This window comes from Eumetopias jubatus, unplaced genomic scaffold (genome assembly GCF_037043125.1).
Source record: "Eumetopias jubatus isolate StellerSeaLion01/CBP00866 unplaced genomic scaffold, mEumJub1_p1.0 scaffold_15, whole genome shotgun sequence".
Lineage (NCBI taxonomy): Eukaryota > Metazoa > Chordata > Mammalia > Carnivora > Otariidae > Eumetopias > Eumetopias jubatus.
The window spans coordinates 57,555,952-57,570,551 of record NW_028274821.1 but is presented as its reverse complement, the minus strand read 5'-3'; the positions used below and the strand labels follow the sequence as shown (position 1 = coordinate 57,570,551).

General features: G+C 40.1%; 1 protein-coding gene and 1 pseudogene across 6 annotated transcripts in view; one reads left to right on the top strand and one right to left on the bottom strand.

Annotated features, from left to right (window-relative positions):
* UBAP2 (ubiquitin associated protein 2) overlaps positions 1–14,600 on the top strand; it is a 134,355-nt gene that overhangs the window by 37,952 nt on the left and 81,803 nt on the right. For 5 of the 6 annotated variants that reach the window (XM_088018871.1, XM_088018873.1, XM_088018872.1 and 2 more), the window contains 2 exons: positions 10,936–11,013; positions 14,199–14,309. In XM_088018871.1, the coding sequence (XP_087874997.1) occupies positions 10,936–11,013; positions 14,199–14,309 (189 nt within the window). Of the gene's footprint in view, positions 1–7,667; positions 7,740–10,935; positions 11,014–14,198; positions 14,310–14,600 lie in introns of those variants that run through there. The other variant, XM_088018874.1, reaches the window with a different exon arrangement.
* Positions 12,359–12,637, bottom strand: LOC148162421 (cytochrome c oxidase subunit 6C pseudogene; annotated as a pseudogene).

Below are 14,600 nucleotides of genomic sequence, written 5' to 3'. Positions count from 1 at the left end.
GGGTGGAGCCCACCATCGGCCTCCCTGCTCAGCAGGGAACCTGCTTCTCCCTCTTGTCCCTGCTTATTCTCTCTCTCAGATAAATAAGTAACATCTTTAAAAAAAAACTAAAAAAAAAAAAAAGTGTAATCTTTTAAAGAGGGCCAAATGAAATGTTGGGAATGTAAATTTTTCTATCTCCCACCCAAGTGGAGTCCTTGGGCTGATTTCCAGTGAATCAGTCTCCAGACTGGAGGAGGGAGGGCTCTCTTCCTCTCAAGGGTTGTTGTCACTAATAGTTTTCCATGGGCACTTTGGGGATGGCTCATTTTATGTAATTAGATAAAAACTGCCCACTGAGCTGTGGGAAGGATTCTTAGACCCTTAGATTCCTAGTTTTCCTTTTGAAAATGTATGGTGAGAATTTCTCAAAAAAGCAGTATGAATAACATTGTTCATGTTCATTTATGCATGAATCTCATTCTAGGAAGTATTTCCTAAGGAAGCAACCTTAAATTGGGGGTGGGGATAGCGCTTTATTCTGTAAGATGTTTGTTGCCCAATTCTAAATGTCCAAAGGTAGGTTATCTCAGGACACCTCTATCAAAGCAGAAGGATGTAAAACAGAAGACCATTAACTCTTAGATTCTGAATAAAGTGGGTCTGTCACTTTACCAACTAGATGAATTACTTAAGTCTCTTTGAACCTCACTTAAAAAGAAAACCCCCCCAAAAACATGCTTTGAGAGTTAAATAAGAATAGTACACATAATTCCTGAATATCCTTATCCAGATCTCCCAGATACTAACATTTTTACCATGTTTATATTTTTCTCCTTCCTACAAAAAAGAAACTACATACGGTTTTCCCCCACAACCTTTTGAGAGTAAGTTGTAGATGTGGTGAATACCACATCTGAGTACTTCATTATGTTTTTTGTCAAGGTCATAATTACAGAACAGTTGTTAAAAAATCAGGAAATCAACTCCTGTAATCTACGGACTATATTACTATAGTCCCTGTTGTCTCAATAATGTCCTTTTTAGCTAATTAAGTCCTTTATCATACATTGTATTCAGATGTCCGTTCTCTTGTCTTTTTTTTTTTTTAAAGATTTTATTTATTTGACAGAGAGAGACACAACCAGAGCAGGAACACAAGCAGGGGAAGTGGGAGAGGGAGAAGCAGTCTTCCCGCCGAGCAGGGAGCACGATGCGGGGCTCGATCCCAGGGCCCTGGGATCATGACCTGAGCCGAAGGCAGACACTTAACGACTGAGCCACCCAGGCGCCCCTCTTCAGTCATTTTTAATGTGGAACTTCCTTTCCTCTGTTTCATAATATTGACCTATTTGAAGAATATAGGCCAGTTACTTTGTAGAATAACTATCAGTTTTAGTTTGAGATATATTCATAATTAGAATGGGGTTATGCATTTTTGAAGATTTATTTATTTTATTTTTTTTTTTAAGATTTATTTATTATTTGAGAGAGACTGCACAGAAGTGGGAGGTAGGGGCAGAGGGAGAAGCCGGCTCCCCGCTGAGCAGAGAGCCAGATGCGAGACTCGATCCCTGGATCCTAGGATCACAACCCAGAGCTGAAGGCAGACACTTAACCGACTGAGTCACAGGTGCCCCAGAACTCCAACAGATTTTTAAAGTGTGACATGGAGGGGCGCCTGGGTGGCTCAGTCGGTTGAATGTCTGCCTTCGCTTTGGGTCCTGGGATCCACAGAGGCAGGCTCCCTCCTCAGCGGGGAGTCTGCTTCTCCCCTCTCCCTCTGCCCCTCCCCATGGTGCACTCTCTCCCTCCCTCTCTCTCTCATAAATAAATAAAAAAAAGTGACTTTTCAGGATGGTTGTAAGGAATTAGAAATGGTATAGTTGTATTCAGGAATTGTTAACCTTTATTCATTGTATATTCCACATAAATTATGAAGTGATTACAATACCATTTGAAATTATGTTGGAAAATGCCTGGCTCCTAATCAACTGAGACAGGACCCAAAATTATAGTATAGAACAACTGTTAAAACAAGAAAAAAAAAAAGACAAGTAGACTATGTTAATAATGTTTATCTTTGGGTGGTAGGCATAAGGATGATTAAAAAAATCGTATTTCATTATATTCTCCAAATTTTTTCACTGGCAGATACAACAAAAAATATTTGGCTTACATAGAAAAGTTGTCAACACATTCTGCAATGTGAAAGTGCTTAGCTCTGCGGCGCCTGGCTGGCTCAGTCATGGAGCATGCAACTCTTGATTTCCAGGTTGTGAGATTGAGCCCTAGGGGGTGTGGAGTTTACCTAAAACAATTAGAAAAAAAAAAGAAGAAAGTAGCTTAGCCTATTACAAGCCAAGTGAATGGAAGTAATGCTGCTTTTCTTGGCAAGACCTGACATTTGGGTGGTGGATGTCACTAGTGTTTGTTGTAGGGTAGGGTGCACTCACCTTGTTTAACTTCAAATTGTCAGTTGATTTTGCTTTTTCCTCTGATTTTTCAAGTTGTACAGATTTCTTGACATTTCCCAGAGGTTGTCTGACAAGTTTCCTGTCTTAGTTGAATTTATGTTTGGGGTTTTCTTTATCGCATATTTAACGTAATTTTCTTGGCTAGGGTAGTCACCAAAGGTAAAAAATATTTAAAGTTCTGATTTAAAATGCTTTTTATTTCATTAATACGATAGGCTAGTATTGCAGTACTGTAGTTGTTAAACATTTGTTAAATGCATCAGGTCCACTTTCAGAAGTTATATCTAAATGGCCCTCTTAGGAAGAATACAGATGATATCACTGAAGAGAAATGCAAAGAATATTTGAGTCTAATACTTAAGCGGAGAAAATTAAGTCTGAATAAATTAGCATTGGTATTTACCTAATGTATGACTTTACATTTTATTATTATTATTATTTAAAGATATATTTACTTGACAGAGAGAGACACAGTGAGAGAGGGAACACAAGCAGGGGGAGTGGAAGAGGGAGAAGCTGGCTTCCCGCTAAGCAGAGAGCCTGACGCGGGGCTCTATCCCAGAACCCTGGGATCATGACCTGAGCCGAAGGCAGACGCTTAACGACTGAGCCACCCAGGCACCCCTTTACATTTTATTTTTTATTTTTAGCTATGCATGTGTAGTTTTATTTATTTATTTTTTAAGATTTTATTTATTTATTAGAGAGAGAGGATGAGAGAGAGCATGAGAGGGAAGAGGGTCAGAGGGAGAAGCAGACTCCCTGCTGAGCAGGGAGCCTGATGTGGGACTCGATCCCGGGACTCCGGGATCATGACCTGAGCCAAAGGCAGTCACTTAACCAACTGAGCCACCCAGGCGCCCTGTATGTGTAGTTTTAAAGTAGGCTCCACACCCAACATGGGGCTTGAACTCCCGATCCTGAGATCAAGAGTTGCATGCTCTACTAATTGAGCCAGCCAGGGGCCCCTTAACTTTACATTTTAGAAATTTGGAGGTGAAACAATATAAAATGAAAATGTAAAAAATATGTGGAAGCCCCAGACTGTTACCTACAGCAAAATGCTATTACTAATAACTATTCTTAAAATCTTAAGTGAAAGTCTGTGAATTCAAGTGTTTTCTTGTTAATACTTTGTAAGATAGTTTAATAGAGTTAGGGGAAGCATTTTTTTGTGTGTGTGTAACTTGTGTACATTAAGGAATCAAAGGCAGTTCTCAGGCACTTTTCAAATTTAAATATTGCTGCTTTTACATCTATTATTAGTGACAGTTTCCGCCGCCACCACCCCCCCCCCCCCGCCCTATTACTTTTAATCCCATACCCATTTCAGAAGGATACTACAGCCAGAGTCCCTGGTTTTAGTTTGTCTTGTACTCTGTGACATTGCTGTATGTTGTATTTTCTGTCTGAAATGTCTTGAACCAAGCACATTCTTTTTTTTCTTTTTTTTTAAGATTTTATTTTTTTATTTGTCAGAGAGAGGGATGGAGAGCACAAGCAGGGGAAGCGTGACAGGCAAGAGGGAGAAGCAGGGTGAAGTGTTGAAACTTCCCCCCCTAACATTTTGTTAGGAAGATGTTCAAATACAAAGAGTCTTTGAAAAGAGTTGTATGGTGAACACCCATACACTCAAAATTACCATTTTTTTTGGTTTTTTTTAAGATTTTATTTGAGAGAGGGAGACAGAGATAGCAAGAGAGAGCACAAGCAGGGAGGAGAGGGAGAAGCAGGCTCCCCACAGAGCAGTTAGCCCGATGCGGGGCTGGATCCCAGGACCCCGGGATCATGACCTGAGCCGAAGGCAGATGCTTAATGACCAAGCCACCCAGGCACCCCCCAATATTAGCTTTTTGATATATTTGTTTTATTACATCTGGCTAGCTATCCATTATTTTATCTTATTTTCTTGATGAATTTCAAGGTAAATTAAAGTCATCAATATAAGTTTAATCCTAAGCTCTTTAGCATACATACATATATAACTAGAGTTTGATATTTGTTTATGTCCCTCCCCTCCTTTTCTAAGGTGAAATTTACGTAGGGAGACATTTTAAGTGTTACCAGATTATTTTTTGTTGGATGCACGTACCTGTATAACTCAGTCCCCTCTCAAGATACAGAACATCACCCTCATCCCAGAAGCTTCTGTGGCTTTTATTATGTTTTCTTGGTGCAGATAACCTGACTTCTTTTTGGGTTCTGGCAGTTTTCTTTATGTACTGCTGATTTCTTTCACCTTGCTTCTAACTCTCATTTTATCTTTTTGTGTGCCTCTTTTCCCTTAAGACTCTGCAGGTTTCCCATAACTAATGTGGGCTGTGTTTTCTAGTGTTTGCACATGTTGTAGTCATTTTCCTCAGTCTTCAAGTATAAAATGACAGAAAAAAACATCATCTCCCGTTATATCCCTTCCTTCTTATGGCAGTCACACTAGCCTAGACCCTCATTACTATATTAGAGTGGTAAAATAGGTTCCTCTCTAGCTTGGAGGCAGTGTGATTGATACACTCGGCACTACATACCTCTGGTAGTTAGGATCCCTGTGCTTTTAACACCCAGCATAAAGTGTTAGTAAATTGCTTAGGGGACACTATGGTTTTGAACTGTACTACTATGTCTAAGATCTTTCCTAGGAATAAGATTGAAGCTCCACTTCACGATTTAATAATTTTTATAATAGGAACTTTTTTTTTATCGTAATGAAAGATGAATTTCATGATGGCTGCTTGCCAGATTGTTGTTGGCCCTTTCCTGTATAAGAGTTTTTCTGAAGTTTGCATGCATATTATAAGGGTGTATATTTGGACATTTTCCATCTTTATATCCTCCTACTTTCCTTGCTTAATTGCCTCAGGACTTTGTCTAATTGCTTTAATTAGACCCTCCAGTACAAAAGGTTAGAACAGACACCTTGTTTTGTTCTTGATATTAGGGGGAAAGCTTTCAGTTGTCTTTCACTGTTAAGTATGTTGTTAGCTGTGTTTTTTGTAGTTGCCTTTATTAGGTTGAGGAAGTTCCCTTCTATTTCTGATTTGTTGAGTCTTTGTTATCATGAAAGGATATTGGATTTTTTTAAGGTTTTATTTATTTATTTGACAGAGAGACAGAGACAGCGAGAGAGGGAACACAAGCAGGGGGAGCGGAAGAGGGAGAAGCAGGCTTCCCGTCGAGCAGGGAGCCGGATGCGGGGCTTGATCCCAGCATCCTGGGATCATGACTGAGCTGAAGGCAGACGCTTAATGACTGAGCCACCCAGGTGCCCCAGGATATTGGATTTTATCAAATGCTTTTTCTGTGTTTTCTGAAATATTCATGGGTTTTGTTATTTTATTAATATGATGTATTACATTGTTCAGATGTTAAACAACCTTGAATTATTGGGATAAACCTTACTTGGTAATGTTATATAATCCTTTGTGTATGTTGCTGGTTTGCTAGGATTTTTTTTTAAGGTTTTTTTTTTAATTTATTTGACAGAGACACAGCGAGAGAGGGAACACAAGCAGGGGGAGTGGGAGAGGGAGAAGCAGGCTCCCCGCAGAGCAGAGAGCCCAATGCGGGGCTTGATCCCAGGACCCTGGGATCGTGACCTGAGCTGAACGCAGACACTTAATGACTGAGCCACCCAGGTGTCCCAGTTTGCTAGGATTTTGTGAAAGATTTTTCATCCATAGTGGTATTTTTCTGTAGGTGTCTTTTCTTGTGATGTTTTTGATTTTGGTTATCAGGATAATACTGACCTTGTAGAATGAGTTAGGAAGTGTTCCCTTTATATTTTTTGGAAGAATTTGTAAAGAATTGGTACACGTGTTAATTCCTTCATCATTGGGAAGAATTTACCATTGAAGCCATCTGGCCCTGGGCTTTTCTTTGTGGGAACTTTTTATTTATTTATTTTAAGTTGGCTCCACAACCAACATGGGACTTGAACTCAAGACCCTGAGATCAAGAGTCGCATGCTTTTCTGACTGAGCCAGCCAGGCTCCCCTGTGGGAACTTTTTGATGGCTAATTCAGTCACTTGTTACAGAATTTTCATTTTTCTTGATGTAGTTTCAGTGGTATCTTTTTAGGAATTTTTTTTGTCTAGGTTATGCAGTTTGTGGCATACATTTGTTTATGGAATTTTATAATCCTTTTTATTCCTCTAACATAGGTAGTGATGTCCCCAATTTTATTCCTAATTTTAATGACTTTAGTCTTCTCTCTCCTTTCTTGGCTGATCTAGCTAAAAGGTTTGTCAGTTTTGTCGATTCCCCCCTCCCCAAAGAGTCAGATTTTTTTTTCTACTGTCTTTTTCGTTTATTTTTATTGTTGTCTCTGTTACTTCCTTCTTTAAAAAAAAAAAGACTATTTTGGAACGGGCTCCTGGGTGGCTCAGTCGTTAAGCGTCTGCCTTCAGCTCAGGTCACGGTCCCAGGGTCCTGGGATCAAGCCCCGCATCAGGCTCCCTGCTCTGTGGGAAGCCTGCTTCTCCCTCTCCCAGCCCCCCTGCTTGTGTTCCCTCTCTCACTGTGTCTCTCTCTGTCAAATAAATAAATAAAATCTTTAAAAAAAAAATAATCTCTACACGCATCATGGGGCTTGAACTCTCAAACCCGAGATCAAGAGTCATATGCTCTATCAGCTGAGCGAGACGGTCACCCCTTCTGTCATTAATTCTTAGGTTTTTATTTATTTTTCCTTTTTAAATTTTTTACTTAAAATATTTCACCCTTTCACCTTTTATTGCTCTTGAAGCATTAACTGTTAAAAGTTTATTTTTGTGTTCCTTCTTTGTGTGTAGTCCTCATTTTATTTGAGTTAGAAAAAGACATATTTATGTCTTTTATATTATGTATTTATAATTTTCTTTATGCGCAGTGCCTTTTTAAAATATTTATTTGAGAGAGAGAGTGCATGAGCAGGGGGAGGGTGTACAGAGAGAGAGAGAAGCAGCAGACTCCTTTCCCCTGAGATCATGACCTTCGGTCAGACACTTAACCGACTGAGCCACCCAGGTACCCCATGCTCAGTGCCTTTTAGTTTTGAGATAGAAGATAGCAGTTGGGCTTTATTCTTTTTTTTTTTAAAGATTTTATTTATTTTTTTGACAGAGACACAGCAAGAGAGGGAACGCAAGCAGGGGGAGTGGGAGAGGGAGAGAGAGAAGCAGGCTTCCCGCTGAGCAGGGAGCCCCAGGCTAGATTCCAGGACTCGGGAATCATGGGATCATGACCCCAGCCGAAGGCAGACGCTTAACGACTGAGCCACCCAGGTGCCCCAGGGCTTTATTCTCTAGGTACTTTTTTTTGTTGTTGTGTTTTCATTGGTTATGGGGGTATTATCTTGCTGCTTACTCTGTTTTTCTTAAAATAAGTTTGTATGGGATTTGAGCTTTATTTTTCTCTTGCTCATATTTATGTGCTTTGAGTTTTCTTGGACTTTCAGATGGCTACATGGTTCTGAGTGGCTTTTCTAATTTAGAATAAAATTAATTTAATAAATCCTAGAGAGTTTCTTTTCTGTGTAATTACATTGGCTTACTTTCTGAGATTTCCTGGCCCCTTCTCCACCATTGTGGACCTTCTTTTCTTTCCTGTATATGTGGCTTAATTTTTTTTTAAGATTTTATTTATTCATTTGTCAGAAAGAGAAAGAGAGAGAGCAAGTGAGCACAAGCAAGGGGAGCCGCACGGAGAGGAGGAGGCAGGCTCCCCGCCGAGCAGGGAGCTGGATGCGGGGCTTGATCCCAGGACTCTGGGATCACGACCCGAACCAAAGGCAGACGCTTAACCAACTGAGCCACCCAGGCGTCCCTATGTGGCTTAATTTTGATTCTACTAGTCATTTTCTCTTAATGAGAGCCCGTAGCTGGTTAGTTTCAAGAGTTGATAATGGTGGGCGGCACCTGGGTTTCTCAGTTGGTTAGGCATCCCATTCTTGATCTTGGCTTAGGTCATGATCTCAGGGTACTGGGATTGAGATACTTTACCTGTGGGTGGTTTTTATTCATCTGTTTGTATTTTGAGGTTTGTGAGAGATCCTTTGTCATCTAGTTTTGTGGTATATTGTCCATGGGATTTTGGTTTTGTTGCAAAGTTGCAGGAGTAGTTTTAGAGAACTCTTAATACACTCCATATTGTTAGCATGGTGCCACTTTTGTTCTTTTATTTTCTTCTGTATTTTATATCTGTATACATACGCACATTGCATGCATGTATTAATATATGCATTGTTTTTAGTTATTCCAGTATTTAGTTATTCCATTGTCAGTTATTTTGGTAATGTCCTTTGTAGCATGTTTCCCCATTCTAGTAAAGAATCACATACACCTTTTGTTTGACATGTCTCTTTTTTCTGGAACAGCTATTAGCCTTTGTCTTCCAAAATACTGGCAGTTTGAAAAAAATATAAGCCAGTTCTATAAAATATTCTTTGGGACTTCTGGGTGGTGGCTCAGTTGGTTAAATGTCCGACTCTTTGTTTTCAGCTCAGGTCATGATCTCAGGTTCGTGGGATCAAGCCCAGCACTCAGCAGGGAGTCTGCTTCTCTCTCTGCCTCTCCCCCTGCTCGCGTGCTTACATGCTCTCTTTCTCAAATAAACAGATAAATCTTTAAAAAGAAACATTCTTCAATTGGAGTTTGATATTTCCTCATGATTAGATTCAGGTTATAGATCTCTGATTGGAATACTACATAGAGGACTTTTGAGTATTTCTCAGATTATGGGTGGAGTTATGTGATAGCTATCTGCCCCTCATTGAGGAAGTTGACATTGATTCATTCAGTCCAGGTTTTGCCCATTTCCTCTAATTTATTCTTAACTATGTTTCATCTAGCAGCTAAAAAACAATCGTGTGGGGACACTTAGAGACCATGTGCAAATAGTCTATTCCTCATGCAATTTTACCCCTTAGAATTAGCATTTATTAATGATTATTGTCTTCACTAATCTTTACTATGTTACAACATGAAGATTTTCTAGCTTGGTTACTTCTTAGTGTTTTTATCAGTGTAACATTACTAAGTGTATTTTATTTTTTTAAAGATTTTATTTATTTATTTGACAGAGAGAGACACAGTGAGAGAAGGAACACAAGCAGGGGGAGTGGGAGAGGGAGAAGCAGGCTCCCCGCAGAGCTGGGAGCCCGATGCGGGGCTCGATCCCAGGACCCGGGGATCATGACCTCCCACTCCCCCTGCTTGTGTTCTCTCTCTCGCTGTGCCTCTCTCTCTCAAATAAATGGATAAAATCTTTTATTTTTTTTAAAGATTTTATTTATTTGTTTGACAGAGAGAAACAATGAGAGAGGGAACACAAGCAGGGGGAGTGGGAGAGGGAGAGGGAGAAGCAGGCTTCCCGCGGAGTAGGGAGCACGATGCGGGGCTTGATCCCAGGACCCTGGGATCATGACCTGAGCTGAAGGCAGACGCTTAACGACTGAGCTACCCCGGCGCCCCTAAATGGATAAAATCTTAAAAAATATTTAAAACAAATGTTTTGGCTGAAAAGCCACAGGAAGAGAGTTTTCTGTTAGGGTGACTAATTGTAGCATTTGAAAGTTTTTTTTTTTTTTTTTAAGGTCTTATTTATTTGTCAGAAGGAGAGAGAGAATGCACAAGAAGGGGGGGCGGCAGGCAGAGCAGGCAGAGGGAGAAGCAGGCTCCCTGCTGCGGGACATGATCCCATGTGACCCTGGGATCACGAATGACCTGAGCCCAAAGCAGCCGCTTAACTGAGCCACCCAGGTGTCCCTAAAGTTTCCTTTTTCTTAAAAAATTTTAAATTGTGGCTTAAAAAAAAAGTAATTAAAAAATACATATGTTTTTTAGGTTTCATTTAGTCATCTGAGTGAGAGAGGGAGACTGAGAAAGAGACAGAGAGCACAAGCAGCAGGGAGAGGCAGAGGGAGGAGAAGCAGGCTCCCCGCTGAGCAGGGAGCCGGATGCAGGGCTCAATCCCAGGACCTTGATATCATAACCTGAGTCGAAGGCAGATGCTTAACTGACTAAGCCACCCAGGCCCCCCCCAAGATAATTTTTATTACATTAAATACAGCCATTTTTCTTAAGAGCTGATCAGGATATCTTAAAAGAGTTGACAGCAGAGCTTTTTTGTTTTCTGTTTTTTGACAGACATGCTGGTTCTAAGCCTGTGTCCTAGCAGTCTCCACTGCTTCCTGTTGTAATTTTCTATAGTTCTTATTTACTCCATTTCCCCAAGGGAAAGAATATTTAAATGAGTCACATGGCCAGTTAAGATGAATAATAACTTTAGGTCATTTGGCCAAAGAAATGGGACCCTTATGCCATTTAATTTGATGTTTATTTGGCTTATGGAAGCAGGTTGTAAGCATTTGAGAACTCTAATCAGTAGTTTTGTTACCATAGAACTGTAGTGCTTGAGCTTTTTATCTATTTGCAGCAGATTTTGGCATCTAACTTGTATTTTAGGTGCTCAGAACTTTTTAACAATTGTGTATGTACTTTTCAGGCAACAGCCGAACAGATGCGTCTTGCTCAAGTGATCTTCGATAAAAATGATTCAGAATTTGAAGCTAAAGTTAAACAGGTATGTTTGTGGCAAAGATACTATTATTTTGACAGTAGAATCTTCTAGTTATAGTGTTACCAACAATGAGCTAGACATTGGTGAAGAAGCACACTGATCTTGTCTGTACCTGTGTATAGAGAGTACATTTAGTATTTGGCAAGTTCTCAGAAAATTTTGTTTAATGTTAAGAACTGAATTGCCTTTTCCAACATGTTGATTCCAAACATATAAAATACAACATTAAATTTTAGTGTGATGTCTTCATTTAGAACTTTAATGAGAGGCCTTTTTTATAATATAAATTTCAAAATCTTCTCTCCTGATAAGGCTTCTTTTCCCTTCAAGATTCTAGAAATCAAGCTGTATAACTCTTACCTCAGTCCAGACCTTGGTAGAGGTCTATAAGTAATTGTTCCTTGAGTGAATGTCCCACAGTGGACTTGTTACTGAGAGTTAGCTGGAAAAGGAAAGAAACCTTGGTTCTTTTCACTCCTACCAGAAAGAATTACAGAACAGCAGAATGAAAGCAAAGCAGTTTCATTAAAGTATACCCCCAAGGGAGAAGCGGGCTAGGCGAGAGAGACAATGGCCCTGGAAACTTGGTGGTGTGGCCTTCTATCATTTTTTTCTTTTGGGCAGGCCGAAGGGTTGCAACATTTGAGTAACAGGCCTGGATTATATAATAATTAGCTAACTTTCTGAAGTTGTGTGTATTCAAAATGCCTGCATGGGGTAAGAAACTGCAACATTATTAGAGACATTAGGTTAAATAAGGACAAGTTGCTGCTTTCTGCATAAGTGCAACAAGCAAATTTAGCTCTTAACTCCTGCCCAGGATGTTGTAACCACAAACCCATTGCTAGATGGGGCAAATGGGGTGGTCCCCAGGCTGTCCTCACTTGGGGCTCTCCATTATGAAATCTAAGGTCCATCCTCCTATTGCTCACGCCTAGCTTCCTGCCTAACTTTTTTTAGCCCTTTATTCTGTAAACTCTTTGTTTATACTTAGAGTTGCTGTCATTAGACTAATGGTAATAATTTTAGAAGGCCTCAAAAAGCATTTATTAAAAATGATAGAACTTATTCTCTGGAATGAGATTTATGTATAGCTTGAGACATACTTCTGCATATGGTATTGTCTTTTGTCTGAATAGTATAGCAGATACACAAAAAAGAGAACTGGTCCAGGAGTTCAGAGTTTTATGGTTAAACTTTAGGGTTTTTTGTTTTTTTTTTAATTTGTTGTTTATTTATCAAGACAAACTATTCCATAACCCAGTATTCGTGTTTCATAGTTCAGGAACACAGGTCAGTGACAGACTTCAGTGGAACTCAACCCAAAGAAATTCTTTACGTTCCAAAATCACTTTGCACTCTGAAAGATACCAGCCTTCTTCATCTCCTCAAAATCTTTCATGGAATCATAATTTCTGTAGAAATCTGCATATGCCTTCTTTCTTGGTTCGGCCACAGCAAACTTATAGAAAGCTGCAACCCCCAGGGATACAGCGAACACTCCAACAATATGAAATTGCAGACGCTTGGCCAGAACGCCTCGCATCTGAGGTTTCGTCAAAGCACTGGAAGTCATGGTAGTTATTCTCAACACCAACCTCAAACCTAACGTCCTCCCTAACTGATACAGAAATGGACCTAAACTGTAGTTTGATCTCTTACTAATCCAGTCACTGGGGGGTAATTTTGTTATTTAATGTTCATCTTATCATTTGCATATTACAGGTATTGAGTTAATACAGACACTGATAAAAACTGATGCTAGTCGATACCCAAAGACCAAAGGACTGGAAAGCTGTAGTGTGTGTAGAACTTGCACTGTGCAATGCAGGGAAGAAAGCAGAGAGAGAGTGCTATATATAGTGCAGAGAACTCTGTTTATGAAATCAGGATACCGGGCGCCTGGGTGGCTCAGTTGGTTGAGCGACTGCCTTCGGCTCAGGTCATGATCCTGGAGTCCCGGGATCGAGTCCCACATCGGGCTCCCTGCTAGGCAGGGAGTCTGCTTCTCCCTCTGACCCTCTTCCCTCTCGTGCTCTCTCTCTCATTCTCTCTCTCTCTCAAAAAATAAATAAAATCTTTAAAAAAAAAAAAAAAAAGAAAGAAATCAGGATACCTGGATTCCGGATAGGCCTTCCTATTAATTAGCTTTTTGACCACAGAAAAATCACTTCACATGTTGGCGTCAAAATGTTTTGAACAGGTGGTACATACTAAAACAGTTAAATGTGTGTAAAAACACAAGAGATACTTAAATCATACATTTGTTCACTAAAAATTTAGAAACTTGTACCTAATTTGTGATTGTGTTTGTGTTGAAAATGTCAAGTAGCTTAATCTCCTTTGTTAAAGAGAATGTACCAAGGGGATTTCTTTGATTACTTCAAACATAGCACGCTGTTGAAGCTGCTTGCACAAGTACTATGTCTAGGAGTGAGTTTGTGATAGCTGTAGAATTGCACTTGTGAGACCTTTGGGTGTTGTCACTTACTATGTATGTGGAGTGTTCTAATCCAAGCAATGATAAACCACATATGGATTGTTTTCTTTGTACAAAATAGTTGGACTAGATGTTCAGTTAATGGTGGCCACATACACTTACTATTTGAGTCGTTGCGAATTTTGGGAATCCCAGGCCACTGAACTAAGTTGGAGTAGTCAGAGCTGATCCTGAGTATGCTGAGAATGTTGGTATATATGTATGTGTATACCGCTGATTAATAATCTGATACTTTGTCATCTTGGAGGAGAGTTGATCTGTCGTCTGACTCTTCTGTATTGATGAAAAGACAAGTGATGGTCACAAAAAGCAGGGAAACCTGTTCTTGCATTATAAGCTCAGAGTCTGGAAGGAGGCCATATTCATGTGGAAGGATTGTGTGATTTCTATTTGTAAATAGAAGAATTTTAGGGGCGCCTGGGTGGTTCAGTCAGTTGGGTGTCTGTCTTCTGCTCAGGTCATGATCCCGGGGACCTGGGATCGGGCCCCACCTCTGGCTCCCTGCTCGGTGGGGGACCTGCTTCTTCCTCTCCCTCTGCCTGCTGCTCCCCCTGCTGTGCTCTCTCTCCCTGCTGTGCTCTCTCTCCCTCTCTCTCAAATAAATAAAATCTGGAAAAAAAAAAATCTTAAAGTTGATATCTTGTGCCACTTTGGGGTCCCCTTAACCATATTCTTATAATTTCAACAGCTTATGGAAGTGACGGGGAAAAATCAGGATGAATGCATAGTGGCCCTACATGACTGTAATGGAGATGTGAACAAAGCTATCAATATATTGCTGGAAGGGAATTCAGACACGGTAAGAATTATTAATAAGTATTATTAATTGATTTGCAGTGCTAAGATTTATCTCCAATTCCATATTGCATTTTGGACTTCACCTTTTTTGGGGGTGGGGGTGGAGGGCATTATGGGTTCCATTCCATGTTTGTTTTAAGACCAGAAAGAACACTAACCTGAAATGACTGTTTCTGTTACATATGGTTTCTTCATGAAGTTGTAGAATCTGAAGACTTGAAATTGAACTTGGTCATCTGCTCCAGCCTTACACAGTTCCCAAATTCTCTGGGCCTGTGGACATTTTCACCAC